At 38.8% G+C, this 16,723-nt stretch overlaps 1 protein-coding gene across 4 annotated transcripts in view; it reads left to right on the top strand.

Annotated features, from left to right (window-relative positions):
• Positions 1-16,723, top strand: part of MYO6 (myosin VI) — a 161,344-nt gene that overhangs the window by 92,747 nt on the left and 51,874 nt on the right. For all 4 annotated transcript variants that reach the window (XM_004580451.2, XM_004580452.2, XM_058661274.1 and 1 more), the window contains exons 11-15: positions 215-395; positions 6,437-6,581; positions 11,009-11,166; positions 12,438-12,529; positions 15,928-16,000. In XM_004580451.2, coding sequence (XP_004580508.2) covers positions 215-395; positions 6,437-6,581; positions 11,009-11,166; positions 12,438-12,529; positions 15,928-16,000 — 649 coding nt within the window. The remainder of the gene's footprint in view (positions 1-214; positions 396-6,436; positions 6,582-11,008; positions 11,167-12,437; positions 12,530-15,927; positions 16,001-16,723) is intronic.

Here is a 16,723-nt window from a genome sequence, read left to right as displayed (position 1 = left end):
TAGTTTGATTCTATAATTGCAGATTCATAAGCACACCTGTGAACACGTATTTAACCTAGATATTCAAGTTTTTAAATGTGTTATAATACTAAAGTTTTTCCCAAGACAAATTCTATTTTTGCATGCTAGGTAGTGCATTAATAGACCTGGTGTTGTAGTTGTAGTCCATTTAAATCATTTAAAGATTGGTTGATAATGTCTTCCTGTGTCATAGTATCTTAAGGCAGGTTCTTTGAAAGATCCTCTGTTAGATGACCATGGAGATTTTATCAGAATGTGCACAGCCATGAAGAAGATTGGTTTGGATGATGAAGAAAAGCTTGATTTGTTTCGAGTAGTTGCTGGTGTCCTGCACCTGGGAAATATTGATTTTGAGGAAGCTGGCAGCACTTCAGGTTTGGGATTTTTTTTAAAAGAATAATAAAATTAAATAGAATTGTTATTTTTTGTTTATGTGACAATTGATCTATTTATATGCAAGTTCAGTAACTTTTCTGGAAATTTCTTAAATATACTGAGTTACATCATCTATCTCAAAAATGAGGAAAGCTCAATTATCAGCCATTGTGAACTCTGTTTTTAACAAACCACTGATAGTGATACGGAGTCTCATTTTTGAAGAATAAGTGCTTTTGACTACCAAGGTCATATTTTGTTACATTTTCCGGAGTTCACTGACTAATAGATAATGAGGAGCATTTATCACACACTCTTGGGTTAATATCAGACACGGGTGGATTCCAGTTCTCACGTTTTCAGTTGCATTAGTAACCATATGTATTACCTAATTTCTGCACAGTCTCCACTTCCAGGAAATAGGTATGATATTCCTATCTTAATTCAATTATGATATTTAGATCTTGATTACTTATGTTTGTGGTGGGACTACAGAATAAGTGATCCAGTAGGAGAGTTAGATTAATTCCCCTCATTGTCTGTTAATGTATCTGTAAGTTTTTTTTTACCTATTTACTTAAACTTGGATAAGTGAATTAGCAGTTTAGTAAACAAAAGCCTGTATACTTTATTAGCAACAAAAGGAAGTTAGTTAGAAACTTAATTTTTATGCATTTTTACAGGGAATATTTAAATGCCTGATGATAGCCACTTGTCAGTTCTATTAACTGTCTGTGTAACAGTTGCTCTCTGTTTTAGTCTCTACAAAAGCAGTTGTGTAAGTCCAAATTTGATACCTGAGTGCAAGGATTGGCCAGCTATGGCCTGTGGGTAAGCTTTGGCCCACAGCCATTCCTATTCACTTCTGTGTTGTCTGTGGCAGCTGTAGGCACAGAGTTGAGTAGTTGAGACATAGACGGGATGTCCTGCAGAGCCTAACATTTACTCTGCGATCGTAGAGTAAAAAATATTGTGGACCCTAGCTTTAAAACTATTTTAGAGTCTTTTGCTAATGAGGAGTTTGGAGAATCCTAAAACACAGTTAATATAGTAGCTAATATAGACTTTCATATCAGATTCTTGAGGCATTCTGACACTTGGATTCTTCATTTGTAAAATGTGTCATGTGTAAGGAAATCCTTAAACTTCAGTAGTGTGCATATCAAGAAGGGGCACAGGAGAAAGGAAAAAACATCAAAAAAAGAAGAAATAAAGAACATGTGTCAGTTCTGTGCAACACCCATCATGTTCTGTATTTTATTATGAATCTTTGGAAGTAGAAATATTATTTTCCTATGACCTAAGCAAAACCTAAGCAGTAGTTAGGTGACTTACATAGTTACTAATGAGGTTATTGCTGCAAGACCCGAGTTCTACGCTTATCTAACTCAGGAGCTTGGATAGTTAACTGTCTCTCCTTGTTTCCACTCCACCAAACCCTGTGATATTTGAATGAATAAACTAAGACAGTCTTTGAGACTTTTAGCTGGAATATCCTGTGTTGCCGTGAGGTTAGTGGTGTGTGAGGCCGTGTCATGGTGGGTGAGAGCTCAGGCTGTTGCGTGTACTCCCTGCCCTGTGACATTGGGCAGGGAACTGAACATTTCCATGACTCAGGTTGCTCACTGCGAGTGGAGGTCAAGTCCATACCCCACGTGTATGAGGAGGAATTGATATCTGTTCCTTGCTCGTAGTGATCACTCTTAAGTGTTTTATATGAATAAGGAAAATAGGCATGTAGGTTTCAGTTTAAAATGGAAAACATTCAGGCAAAATTAGGTGTGTTTTTAATGTACATAAAGAGTTTTATTCATTTTTTGCAGGGATTGGGAAAAATTTACATTGAAGATGTAATTGAATGTTAGCATATGTTTCATTTGGCACAAGGGAACATATGGCAATTCCTAAATAACATACACAAAGATGATCATACATGCAGAGGAATTGATGTCCACTTTGGTACTGCTAGAAGTGATAAATGGCACACTTTTCATTACTGCCAGAGCTTGCAGATATACAGAGAAGTGTTCTATATCTATATCTATATTGATATCGATATATCAACATTGATATATAGAGATATACAGAGAGCTTGCAGATGTACAGAGAAGTGTTCTATATCTATATCTATATTGATATCGATATATCAACATCAGTATATAGAGATATACAGAGAGCTTGCAGATGTACAGAGAAGTGTTTTGTGATTCAGTTTGTTGGACAACAAATGATCAAAGGATACAAGGTGTGTATTTGCATTCTGTTATTTTTCTGGGCAAAATTTCTTTTGTTGATGGGAAAATGAGCAGAAAGTAGAGTAGCTGGAGTAAGGCAGTGGATCATGAGTATTAATAAACTTCAGCTTTTATGGTGCTAGCACTGTGGTGTAGTGGGTTGTCCTGCTGCATGTGATCTCAGCATCTTACCTGAGTGAAGTTACCAGCTCCTGGCTTTCGCCTGGCCCAGCCCTGGCCTGTATGGTTGCCTGCAGAGTGAAGCAGTGGAAAAATATTTTCTTCATCATCCTCTGCTCCTTTCTGCCCCTCTCCCTCTGTGTGCAACTGTACCTTTCAAATACCCCAGAAAGTCCTTAAAAATTTCTTTAGGGTCCTGGTGTGATAGCTTAGTGGCTGAAGTCCTCACCTTGCATACACCTGGATCCGGTATGGTTGCTCGTTCTAATCCCAGTGGCCCTGCCTCCCATCCAGCTCCCTGCTTGTGGCCTGGGAAAGCAGTCAAGGACGGCCCAAAGTCTTGGGACCCTGCACCCATGTAGGAGACCTGGAATAAGCTTGTGGTTGCTGGCTTCAGATTAGTTTAGCTCTGGCCATGCAGCCGCTTGGGGAGTGAATCAACGGATGGAAGCTCTTCCTCTCTGTCTCTGCTCCTCTCTGTATATCTGACTTTCCAATAAAAAGAAGTAAATCCTAAAAACTTCAATAGATAAGATTTTATCATGTTTTCAATGATTTGTTCTATAAATTAAAATAATTTTTTAGAAAATTAGAAGAGTTTTTTTCCCCTGAAGAGCTTAATTTTGGTATGTCCTAAACATCTGAAGGAAACCTGTTGTTTTTGTGATTATTTTGTGGGCAGGTTTATTCAACAAGTTTTTTTTTATGACTCGGTCATAAGAAAATAATTTGGCCTGGTAGACATGCAGAAACTACCAATTAGGGCTCCCTATTTTAAAAATTTCACACATGAAAATATGTTGTCACAGATTTTAAAAATGAATTTGTTTTTTTTTTGGAAAGGTAATGACATGAAAGATTTGCTGTTTTGTAATATATAATTTTAAGATTTATTTATTTGAAAGGCAGATTTATCTTCCATCTGCTGGGTCACTCAGTTGGAGCTGAGCTGATCTGAAACCAGGAGCCTGGAGCCTCTTCTAGGTCTCCCACGCGGGTGCAGGGTCCCAACATTTTGGGCCATTCTTGACTGCTTTCCCAGGCCACATACAGGAGCTGGATGGAAAGTGCAACAGTTGGGACACAAACTGATACACATATAGCATCCCAGCACATGCAAGGTGAAAACCTTTGCCAGTAGGCTACCATGTTGGGCCCAACATTTTACCTTTTTAAGACCTTAAAAATAACTTTTAAATCTTAACTTTTCGTATGATTTGTAGAAATATGTAAGGAACTTCCATATAGTAAAAGAAATCTTTAAATGAATTAATAAATTACTATGATCTGTTTTGAGTTATATGACATGTTTATTATAATAGAGCACATAGTTTTGTAGAATCAAGACATGAGTAAACTTACTTTTAATATATTCTCTTTTATTTTTTAAAGATTTATCTATTTTAGAGTCAGAATTAAAAAGTGAGAGGGAGTTTCATCCATGTCTGCCATGTGGATGGCAGGGGTCCAAACACCTGGGCCATTTTATGTTGCTTTTTGTAGGCCATTATCAAGGAGCTGGATCAGAAGTGAAGTGACCGGGACACAAGCCAGCATTCATGTGGATGCTGACATCTGGCAGCAGCTTTACTCACTGTGTCACAACACCAGCCCCCCTCTTTGTTTTGTTTTCTGTTTTTCCCCTTTCATCTTTTGTTTTCTCTTTCATTCATTCATTCTTTTTTCTTGATCAATAGTGTTCATTTGAAAAACAGAATAAGAAAGAGGGAAAGACAGATTTTCCATGTACCTGAACTGGGCTAAGCTGAAGCCAGGAGCCAGGAAGTCTGTCTGGGTCTCCCACATGGGTCGCAGGGGCCAGAGCACCTGGGCTGTTTTAATGCTGATCTCCCAGTGCATTAGCAGGGAGCTGGATATGATGTGGACCTGCAGGAACTCAGCCCTGTATTCCCACATGGAATAGAGCCCTGTACTCCAGTATGGGATACTGGCATTGCAGGTGGTGGCTTAAGCCAGTGTAGCACAGCATTGGCCCTGTAATGTAAAGTATTCCTGTCTTTCTTTTCTTTTTTTGGGGGGGGGAAATAATAGTTTATTAAGATATTATTAATATGCTGTTTGATCCACCCACTTGAAATGCACAGTTTACTAGTGCAATTCAGTCTTCCAGAGTTGTGCTACCATCACCATAGTTCTAGAACATTTTTATTCCCCCAGAAAGAAATCTTACTAGCAGTCACTTCACATTATCCACTTATGTGACCCTTAAGCAGCCTTGGATCTGCTGTGTCTATTCTGGGAATTTCATAAAACAGAATTCTATAATGTGTTTGTGTTTTGTGACTGGCTTCTTTGGCCTAAATTTAATGTAGAGCTACTTTACTTCTTATTGCTGAGCGTATTTCATGGTATGGGTGAAACTGCATTTTGTTTCTGTTTTGTTAGTTGCTGTCTATGTAAGTTGTTTGCATATTTTTAGTTAGGATGGATAGTTCTGCTAATAAGGTGTGTGCACATATTTGTTTGGATGTATATTTTCATTGTTCTTCAGTAATGAATGTGTCTAGGAGAGGAATTGCTGTTTTATGGTAACTTTTTAACCTTTTGAGAAACTGTCAAGACTGTTTCTCAAAGTAGCTTCCCGATTTTGCTTTTCCATTAACAGTTTCTCTGTTTTATCACCAGCATTGTCTGTTTGATTGTAGATATTATGGTGGGCATAAAGTGATTTTCATTTGCATTTTTTTCTGATAGCTCAGGTGTTGAGTATGTGTTTATGTTTTTTTTGAGAATTTATAGTATTTGCCTATTTATTGAGTTGACGTCTTACTAATAAGTTGCCAGAGTCTTTTATACATTTTGGATGTAAGTCCCTTATAAGTAACTTGGAAATCTTCTCTCCCATTGTGTGGATTATCATTTACCTTTGTTTGGATAGTGTTATTTGAAATACAGAAATTCTTGATTTTGATAAAATCTAGTTGAATTTTTCCTTTTATTGTCTTGTTCTATGGGTGAGGATTCCCAGCACAGAAATAATTAGTAACTTGTTCAAGGTGAAATAATTAATAAAATGTTCAATGGCTGGGTCACGTGACAGGTAGGGCCAGCCAAGCCCAGAGACTAAAGGAGTCTTTTTATATAAATATTGTAAGAAATAATTTATAAATAGGAATCAACGGATTCGATGTATAATTAACATCGGTTGGCTCTTACTCCCTTACTGTCTCCAAGCAACATTGTGTACATGTTTACACTGACAGGATTACACATCCAAACTAACCAAATAGAGTGCTTTTCAACATTTGTATGAAAATGACTATTCGCATGTAGCTGTGAATGTTAATGATATGATATATTTCTCTAGAAATTTAATAGGAACTATTATAGTGCATCGTTAATCTGTTTCACTTTCTGGATCATACAAAATGAAGTGGTGACAGGTTAGGCTTGATGGTCTAAAGGCTTATAACCACCAGCTGCCTTGAGGGAAGATGTGCAGTTGATCTTGACAGTATGAGCGGTGAAGAAGTGAGATGATTTCAGAGTTAGAAACAAGCCTTGCCTGTTTCAGTTTTATATGAAGGAAATACAATTTTAAGAAATATTTAAAACTAATTTGTAGAATGTTTATTAAGTTCATATTAAAATCTTATCTTCATTAGGTGGTTGTAATCTAAAGAATAAATCTACTCAGTCATTGGAATATTGTGCCGAATTACTGGGTTTGGACCAAGATGATCTTCGTGTAAGTTTAACTACAAGAGTCATGCTAACAACAGCAGGGGGCACCAAAGGAACAGTTATAAAGTAAGTTCCTTGATTTGTTATTCTGCAGAAATCCTGCCTTGCAGTTTATCAGTAAAAAACCTTTTATGAGAATGCTGAGATTCGTAGTTGATCTTTACACATCAGACCTTTTCCTCATTCTGTATAATTTGTGCTTGGTCAGAATTCTGTGTATATCACTGCCATAAGCTATGTGCAGATCAATGGGAATGTGCATTGTTGCTCTTGCCCTGCGGCTCCTTGGAGATCCTGTGTGTGGCACAGATTTAGAATCCATCAAATTAAAGCATTAGTTTTGAAGAACTGAAAATATGACTTGATCATGCACATCACCATCAGGATGTTTTAGGCAGTGGGTCATTTTGCTTTAAGATGATTTTCCATGCAAATGGTATGTACTACAACTTTTACAAATGCACTCACTTTAGAAAAATAACTTGTGAAATAAAATTTCATTTCCTCAAAATTTTTCATTTAGAGAAAATGCAAATGATAAGAAAAAAAGGGCCTGGTCAAAAAAAAATTTTTAAACAAATGACCAAAAAATTTCTAGATGGTAGCTGGGTCTGTGTACATTTTTGGTTCAATATCTTATCTTTTATGCACTTTTGCTTTTGATACTGTAGGATAAAATTGATATTCAGGCATAATATTCTGAGGTACTGTAAGATCTTGATTTGTGAAGGAAAAAATCAGATCCTTCTGATCTTGCTAAATGAAGCACCAATGAGCTCTAGTGACGTGAAGAACTTCCGTTGGTGCAGATACTGCCGTGCAGTGGGATAAACCATCTCTTGGAATGCCCACATCCCATATCCCTTTGGTATCACTCTGGGAACTAGTTCCAGTTCTGGCTATGCAGCTTCTGGCCCAGATTCCTGCTGATAACCTGGGAAGGCAATGGTGAAGGCTTGAGTGCTTGAGTCCCTGCTGTTCCTGAGGGAGACCCAGATAGGATTTTTGGTGCCTGACCTCTTGTGCCGAGTTCTAACTGATGAGGGCATTTGGAGAACGAACCTGCAGACTGAAGATCTCTCTCCCCCCCCCTTTTCTCTCTTCCTCCATCCCTGCTCCCCTCCCCTTATTTTACTCTCTTGCTTCCTCTCCTCTCTGTTACTCTTCCTTTAAATAATAAAGGTTTTGCTTTTCAACAAAATGTAACAATAATGATTTTTTTAAAGATTTATTTATTTATTTTTGGAGAAATCAGATTTACGGAGAGGAGGTGAGACAGAAAGATCTTCCATTGTTCACTGGCTCACTCCCCAAGTGGCTGTATCTGCAGGAGCTCAGCCAATCTGAAGCAGGAGCCAGGACCTTTTTCTGCGTCTCCCATGTGAGTGCAGGGCCCCAAGACTCTGTGCCATCCTCGACTGTTTTCCTAGGCCACAGGCAGGGATCTGGATAGGAAGTGAAGCAGCTTGAGCATGAACTGGTGCCCCTATGGGATGCCAGTGTATGCAAAGCAAGGAATTTAGCCACTAGGCTACTGTGCTGAGCCCAATAATGATTATTTTTCTTTATGATTGTTTTATGAAACAGTTCCATAGGCTCTGGAATTTCCTGTCACCCTCACCAGATCCCCACCCCCTGACCATTGGTTTCCCCTCTAGTTTTACAATGGGTGGTTTTTCATGAACAGTCATAAGTGCATCTTGCCGCTATTGAAGTGTTTTCCGACATTGTAGGCATGGACAATGTTGGAGAGTCCAGCATCCTACTATCAGGATATTTGCAACTGTTTCACTGCGAGTCCATCTTTGGTCTGGATGCAGAGAGATGTGCTGCACTTTGTCTCCACATCTGATTTTTATTTTTTTAAAGCTTTAGCCACTCAGAATATTCACTACTTCCCTCTTCCACTTTTGGAAATGTTGACAAGGTGCATTTATTCTGATTCTTTGCCAGCTTAATTCAAGTAGTTTGCAGAACATCACCCTACAATTGCTTGGTTCTGCAGAGGTATCTTTAGGGACCTAAATAGGACCCGAGGACAGATGTGGGTATTCATCTGGTATCATTTCCTCTGTTTCTACATTTCTCATTTGTTCCAAAGTGGTTCCTTCATGTGTTGTGTGTATGCAATGTCAACATAAAATTTACTTTAAGGTAAGGTTCTGCTGAAGAAGGAGGGTACTGCAAAAATATAGGGAGTCTAAAATGGAAATCCCTGCTTATTTTTTCCCTAAATGATCAATTTGTATTAGCTTTATCTAAAAACCCATTCATGTAAGTTGGAAAATCATATAGTGAAGGACTTCTAAGATAAGTTTGAAGTTTAATTTAATTTCATTTGTTTTGATCCTAATGCTTATCAATATGATGGCATTTAGCAGGTGTTTGGAAATTTTCTTTTATGCTTGACTTTTTCATCAAAGTATAATTATATTGAAGACAGTGACTGTGTGCTTACATCTGCAACATGTAATACTCTTTTGCCATGTAGTTACTTAAAGTTAAATATTAAGTAGTAATGTTGAACACTCCTGTAAACATTTTTTAAAATTAATTACATTGCATTATGTGACACAGTTTCATAGGCTCTGGGATTCCCCCAACCCTTCCCTTTACCCTCCCCCCATGGTGGATTCATCCACCTTGTTGCAGTATTACAGTTCCAATTCAGTCAAGATTCTTTCTTTGCAAACATATACCAAGCATAGAGTCCAGCATCTTATTGTCCAGATAAATTCAATGGTATCTTGGGGAGACCATCTCTGGTCTGAAAGTAGAGCTGGCAGAGTATCATTCCGATCAATTAAAAGCCCCAGCACAACATCAACAGCAATCTACAACATTATGGAATTACTTGACATAGAATTGAGTAACCAATATGTTAAAAAATGCAGATTCTTAACCACATCCTATGACTACTTCATTGACATTTCAATTTTAGTTTATACACAGAACCGGCTGCTATCCACCTTAAAATGGCTATAGGGTACTATTCAGCTGTCTCATGTCTATTTTCATTTTAGTATTTAGCAGTTTATAGTGTTGAAGCATAATTTTGCTGAACTTGGCAGATTTTAGGATAGTCTAAACTGGCTTATAACTCTAACAAGGCATATGTCAACAATTGAGGTGCAGAACAGTTTTAGGAGGGGTGTGCAGAGAAAGCTTCAATACCATGGTGAGGAGTAACTAATCTTTGTGTGCTACCTAGTAAGGTATATGTGAATCCCCGCTGACCATTTCCTGTTTGGTTCTAAGCTTTCCTTGTTGTTCTCTATCTATTCTAATTTTGTTTGTTTGTTTGTTTTGTGTGTGTGTGTGTGGGGGGGTGCTCCGGAGCGACCCTGATGGCCATTGCTAGAGACGATGGGGATCCAAAGTTGGATCTAAGTAAGGACCAGAGAAAGCTCCTCTCCTAGTCCCAAAGAAAGTTTACTGTTCTTCTGTTTCTAACCTGCTCAGGGCTCCTGGCTGTTATTCCTTGGATCCTGTGAGGAAGGATTTGGGCTTCTTCCATCTTATGTGGTAGATCCAAACGGGGGTGGGTGACCTCAGAGTTCTCGGCCTCCAAAGGCACTCCAAGTCCCCGTGGTCTCTTTGGCAGTTGGGATGTAGTCCTTGGTGCCCGTACTGATAGTCCTTGGTGAGGATCCAGGAGTCTTCAGGGTTGGGATACAAGCCTCCTCCTGTGCACCTGTTCCACTCTGGGGTGTCCCCCTGCTCTGTGCATATGACCTCCTGTTAAGAGGTTGTCAGGATCACTCTTGATTCCCCCTGTTTGTCTTTGTAGTTTTACTGTTGTCTAATGCTGATTTGAGTCGGTTGTCTGTGAGTTACCTGTTATGTTCCTGATAGGTTATACTTCCCGTCTTCCTCACACATTCTAAGGAGATGGAAGATTTCTCTGCTCTCCTGCCCCATTTCCGAGTAGCTTAGGGTCTTAAAAGTATATTAGGTTTTACAATTCTTTGATGTAGATCATAAGCAGTCTGACTCACATTGATTGTTCATTCATTGGTTACACCACAATATCTTATTGCATGAGATACAGGCTGTTTGGGGTTGAAATAATATTGCAGTTTTTCTGTAAACATTTTTAAAACATATAAATAAGCTACAGAACTTCAAAGTTATCCTCAATTCAATTTTCTTTCCTTTGCATTTAAGAAAGTCAAATTATTCCTCTGAACAGTTGTTTACATGTTCAACCTGAAGGGTAAATTAAGGTTAAAAGGATTTTTCAAGGCCTGACATTCTTTTTTACTCAGAAATAGCCTTTCCATGTAGTTTTGGATAATTCTTTCAGTTTTTCTCTTGTAGTTTTCTGCCTGGCCTCATTTATCTCTACCTATTTGTGAATAACTCTCAGTAATTACTTTGTTCTGCGCAGTAAATATATTCAAGCATGTATAGCCTTTGGTATCAGGAATCAGTTTTGCAAAATATTAACCTAAAGAATTTTCTCCAGTGCAGTTTGTTTTTGTTTTGAATAGGGTACCCCTGAAAGTGGAGCAGGCGAACAGTGCTCGCGATGCCTTGGCCAAGACTGTTTACAGCCATCTGTTTGACCACGTAGTCAACAGAGTAAATCAGTGTTTTCCCTTTGAAGCATCATCTTATTTTATTGGAGTCTTGGATATTGCAGGTTTTGGTAAGTGTAGCTTCTTTCCTGAGTTTGTATTTGTTTGATATTTTTTCACAAATGCTAAAATTGCTTTTTTAAGTTTGTCCCTTGAATTGCATCCTACTTATATATTTTTAAATATAACATGTCCAAATCTGTGTTTCATAGTATAATTTAAAGGAATCTGATGCTTTATAAAAGTGACAGAGACTCATGTACTGATTGTAGTCATGTTCATACTAAAATTGAAACATGGTTAAGTTATGATGAAGGAGGTAGCTATCCTGTTAAGTAAATATAGTGGAAGAAAGGGAAATTCATGAGTGTTGCCAGTACAGAGATGAAGCCACCAAATGAATAAACAATAAATGTAGTCTTTAAAAACCATTCTCTACTACTTAGAGCTGGCTCTACGTTGATAAAACCTGAAGGCCAACTTCATTATTATGTGTCAGAATTCTCACTATTGTTAATTGTCAAGACATAAATCTTGGTAATTCATTTTTCATCTGATGAATGATGTATCATGGTAAGTAATTGAGGACAACTATAGAGCTGTTTAGAATTGAAATGAGTCACCACCACGAGAACACTGCTTTGTTTGGAATGAGTATGTTGTAAACATCTTCAAGTAAAATTGATAGGAAGCTGTGGTATCATTTGCTTTTGTCAATGTAAGCTATGGATGTTGACATTTTGGGAGGAGTGACGGCTTATTGCTCACATGATACATATTTTAAAATGTATCATAAGTCATTGTTTTGTCCAGAGGTAGAGAAGCACCTGTTACTAAGTGCAGGTTTCATGATATTTTAGACATTTGCTTCCTGGTCTATACTGGGTGTAGCTTGATGCATGCCTATACGGAATCATAAAATTTTAGAGCTGCAAGAGTCTTAGATGATCTGCTAATTTTCAAAATGAGTCAGTATCTATAGCATTTTTATAAGTAATTTTACAGATTATGTAGAAAAAATCTAAAGGATTTGCATCTGTAATCATTTGTGTGCCTGAAGTAAGATAGCTTCAATGTCTCCCTAAAAAAAGAACTGTTACAAATGGCTTATGTTTCAATGTGTTTTATTACAAAACATTTACATCACAAGAAAGGCATCTTTTTTGGTCAGTTGGAGCAGGGATTTTAATGTGTTTTATAAAATTTAAATATATGCCAATAATATGTATTTTCTTAAACCTGGTTTTAAATTTAGCCATGGGTAGCTGTAGCATGTAATTCGAAGATAAATTTATATGGAGTTGATGTGATAATAACCCTGGTTTTGGTTTTATGTTTTCAGAGTACTTTGAGCATAACAGTTTTGAGCAATTTTGCATCAACTATTGCAATGAAAAACTTCAGCAGTTTTTTAATGAAAGGATTCTGAAGGAGGTAATTGCTATTATAATTTAAATTTAATATCTGCATTCAGGTATTTTAAAGCGACATGCTGCAGTTATCTTGAGGGGGAGAAATTAGTGGAGTCCAGCAGATGCATAGTTCAGCTGAAGCGCAGTGGCCAATACAAGCTCTACCAGACACCCCTTCAGACGTGAGCATTGCTGTTTGTCATTAGTCACCTGTTAGGCTGGAGGTTCTGCTTACTTCTTTCTCTGATTCTGTCATCTCTATTTCTGCTGCTACACAAGACTTTGTGCTTTCATTCTTGATCCAGGCAACTCCTTCCATTCTTCTAAGCCTCTCCTTCTGCCCACTGGTTGCCTGCTTTTGTCCTTTCTGAGATTGTGTGGAGCAAGTGGCCTGGAATATACTCAGGCAGTACTCTCCCTGCCTTCCTACCTTGGATGGCCAATCTTGTGTACATTGTGTGCATTTAGCTGACCAACCATTTCTGTTCTGAAAAGGAATATTCTACCACTACTTAATTTAAATAATTTTTGGCATGGTGTACACTCACAATATCATGTCTAGCAAAGTTATTTTGTAATTCTTGAATGAAGAATAAATAAAGGGAGTTTTGGATCAATTGATTTCTGATCTGGTTCAGTGTTTTTTGCCATGAATTCTCAATCTTTTTTTCCAGAATCCTTGATTTTTCTTCCAGAATCTTTGACTTTTCTTCCTTTTTATTATTTGAGAGATACTTTACTAAGTGAAGGCAGAGTTAAAGGGGATTGCTAGTCCAGTCCTGTATTTTGAAGATGAAGAAACCAGTAACCACTTCTCAGCACCCCCTTCCTGACCTCTGGCCTACAGTAGTGTATTTTTCTTCATGTTGTTGCTGCGGCTTTCTAAATCCTGTCCTCCACTATATCTGACTGGTAGTGTAATGCTTCCTATTGTCGCCATCCCATCTATCTTTTCACATTTGTAAGATTTTTAATTTTTTGTTTGTTTGAGAGAGAAGGTCAAGGCTAGAGATAACTAGATCTTCTATTGCACAAATTTTCTATTTCCACAAATGCTTGCAACAGAGTACTGGGCAAGGCTGAAGCCAGGAGCTTAGAACTTTACCTGGATCTCCCATAGGAGTGGCAGGGACTCATCGCTTGAGCCATCACATGCTACTTCCTTGGGTGTGTGTTAGCAGGAATCGGGATCAGAAATAGGGGTAGGGCTTAATTCTAGCCGCTCTTATATGAGATGTAAGGATGCTAGGTGGTGTCTTTACTCACTGTGCCACGATATCCAACTATTTCCAATATTTTTGTTATTTCGTTTTGTTTTAAAAGATTTCTTTATTTACTTGGAGAAATTAAGAGATAGACAGACAGAGATCTTCTGTCTTCTGGTTCACTCCCCAGATGGCTGCAGTGGCCAGGACCAGCCAAGCTCAAACCAGAGTAGCCTGATCCTGGTCTCCTGTGTATGTGGCAGGGGCTCAAACTTGGGCTGTCTTCCACTGCTTTTCCCAGATTAGCAGGGAACTGTATTGAAAGTGGAGCAGCTGGGATAAGAACTGGTACCCTGCTGTACCTTGATTCCAACCCCTATATCTTCCTCTTTGTGGGCTTTCCATAACGTTTGGGCCTTTGAACATTTTACTTATATGGTAGAGTTAAATAAATTCTGACAGAAACAAATAGGTAAAACAAATACTTACAAGTAAGTTGGTTTCTCTGAAAATGCTTTATTCGGCCACATTACAGTGTGAGAATTAGGGTGTCGCCTCTCATTTAATGTGTACTAACCATTCTCTTCCACACCAATCCAGCAGGAACCTTTTTCTAGAAATAGAAACTATGCAGAGGATATTGTACCTTGATTTATGTTTACTGTTATCATCTGTAACATAAACAAGAATTTCAAACTCAGATTACAGTGAAATCAACAACACTTTTTTTTTTTTTTTGGATAGTGTTAACATAGTTGATCAGAGTGGGATGGATCAAGGGTTAGGGAAAAGTGGGTGTGAACATTGTTTCCAAATTTTTTATTTCTCCTTCCTGGTTTGGAGTTGGTTGGGAATAAGGTAGAAACTATACACAATCTCCCAACCGCCTTAGTACCAAGAGATGAAGAATGGCTGCCTCATAACAACCCAGGGTTCCAATGTAGTGTACACTCTGAGGGTTCTGCCCAGTTGGTTTTGATAGTTCTGAAATTTTGTCGATCTCACTGATCCAAGGATAAGAAAACACTTTCAATGTTCATTGGCTGTCATAGTTGACCTCAGAGTCTCCATTCGCCCAGATATTTGCTGTTATTGTTTGGCTGGGGTAGTTGTCCATATGTTCTGTCCTCCTCGCTCTGGGATGGTACAGATGTCCCCTGCAGGCTCAGTGGGCTGCCATATCCTCCATGTGGATCTGGGTCAATGTCCACTACTTTGTCTTTTCCATTGAGGAGGACCAGTTCTCTCAGGTAGACCAAGGATCCTAGCCAGGCGACCTGAGCCCCACTGGACCCACATCCACAGGGCTTACAGGCCCGTCACCTGCAGTGCAGGCGGGCCCATAGACCTGGGCCAGGCGACCCAAGGCCCCCCAGATTCTTGTCCCTCCAAGACTGATGGACCTGGAAACCACTGCTCAGGTAGGCCAGGGACCAGGGCCAGGGAACCCAAGTCCCACCAGATGTCCTCACCCACAGGGCTCATGGTGCCAGCACCCACTATGCAGGTGGGCCAGGGACTTGCAGGGGTTACCTGGGCGTCAGTGCCAGAACACCTGTGCCCAGGGCTCAAGTAACCGGCACCCACTGCATAGGTGTGGCAAAGACCCAGGACTGGTGACCTGGGACCCACCCTCGGAACCCCTGTTCCCAGGCCTCAAGGAACCAGCACCCACTGCATAGGTGTGGCAAAGACCCAGGACTTTTGACCTGGGACCCACCGTCGGAACCCCTGTTCCCAGGCCTCAAGGAACCAGCACCCACTGTGTAGGTGGCTCACAGACCCAGCAACAATACATTTTAGAATGTCAGAAAACTTTGCTGGTGTATCCCTTGTGAGGAAATATTTGAACTATCCAGAGCATATTCAGTTCGTTGTATAGCTTATCAAGCAATGAAAATTATATAAGATACTAGAGTTTTTACAGGTAGAGATTTTAATGTATATATTATTTTTCCAAATTGCATTTATTTTTCCCAAATGGCATGTACCTTGTATGTATGATATCAGCGCAAAAATATTTGAGCCTGTTTGCATTAATTGCTATTTCTGGATGTATTCCAAATCTGTTCTGTCTTTGAAAAACTACTGTGGACTATGTTAGTTTATATAAACTTTTGTCCTATTGTAAATGTTATGATAAGAAACAATAAAAACTGTTGAATCCATTTTATATTTCATGATATTTCTCTGTGATTATGACATTCGCTTATAGGAACAAGAGCTCTATCAAAAAGAAGGTTTAGGCGTTAATGAAGTGCATTATGTGGATAATCAGGACTGTATAGGTAAGACTTTTACATTGCCTTTGGGAAATACATTGATTTTTCTGTGCTCTGCGATTGAAATGACTAGTTATAGGATTTGAAACTGGTATTTGAGAGAGGATTATCTCTCTAATACTGCATTCATGTTCTATTTCTGCTTTGTTGAAAGATTTTCTAAAGTCTCTTCTATTTATTGTGGTGGGCATATTTCTATGCAAAACATATGAATTAGTTAAGAGGGAACTCAGTTGCTTAGGCAGAGAAAGGATTTCTCATTACAGTGAAGTCCCTGTCTAGGCCAGGTTGCAGGCAAGGATGCTTTTCTGATGGTCTTGGTTCTGTTCTGTCTGCGGGGCAGCACCCTCTGACTGGTTGCAGGCTGGCTTCAGTAGTTCTGTTTGTTATATCCAGGTACTGCTGTGCAGCAGAGTAATTTTCACTTTCATGTTTATTTTAACATGTGAAGAAGATTTTCCTGTAGAAAATCTTTCCAGGTAGTTCTTTGTCTTCTCAGATTTTCCCCCCAGCCCACCCCTAAAATTGACTCTTGGGGAAGGCTTGTTTGAAAGCCCAGTTTGAAAATCCAGTCGATTACTCAGATGCTAGATTGTGGCAACATATTATTATTATTATTATTATTTTAAAGATTTTATTATTATTGGAAAGCTGGATATACAGAGAGGAGGAGAGACAGAGAGGAAGATCTTCCATCCGATGTTTCACTCCCCAAGTGAGCCGCAACGG

Source organism: Ochotona princeps, chromosome 1 (assembly GCF_030435755.1).
Source record: "Ochotona princeps isolate mOchPri1 chromosome 1, mOchPri1.hap1, whole genome shotgun sequence".
NCBI classification, from domain to species: Eukaryota; Metazoa; Chordata; class Mammalia; order Lagomorpha; family Ochotonidae; genus Ochotona; species Ochotona princeps.
Note: the sequence above shows the minus strand (reverse complement) of the source record. Positions and strands in the feature narration are given on the sequence as shown.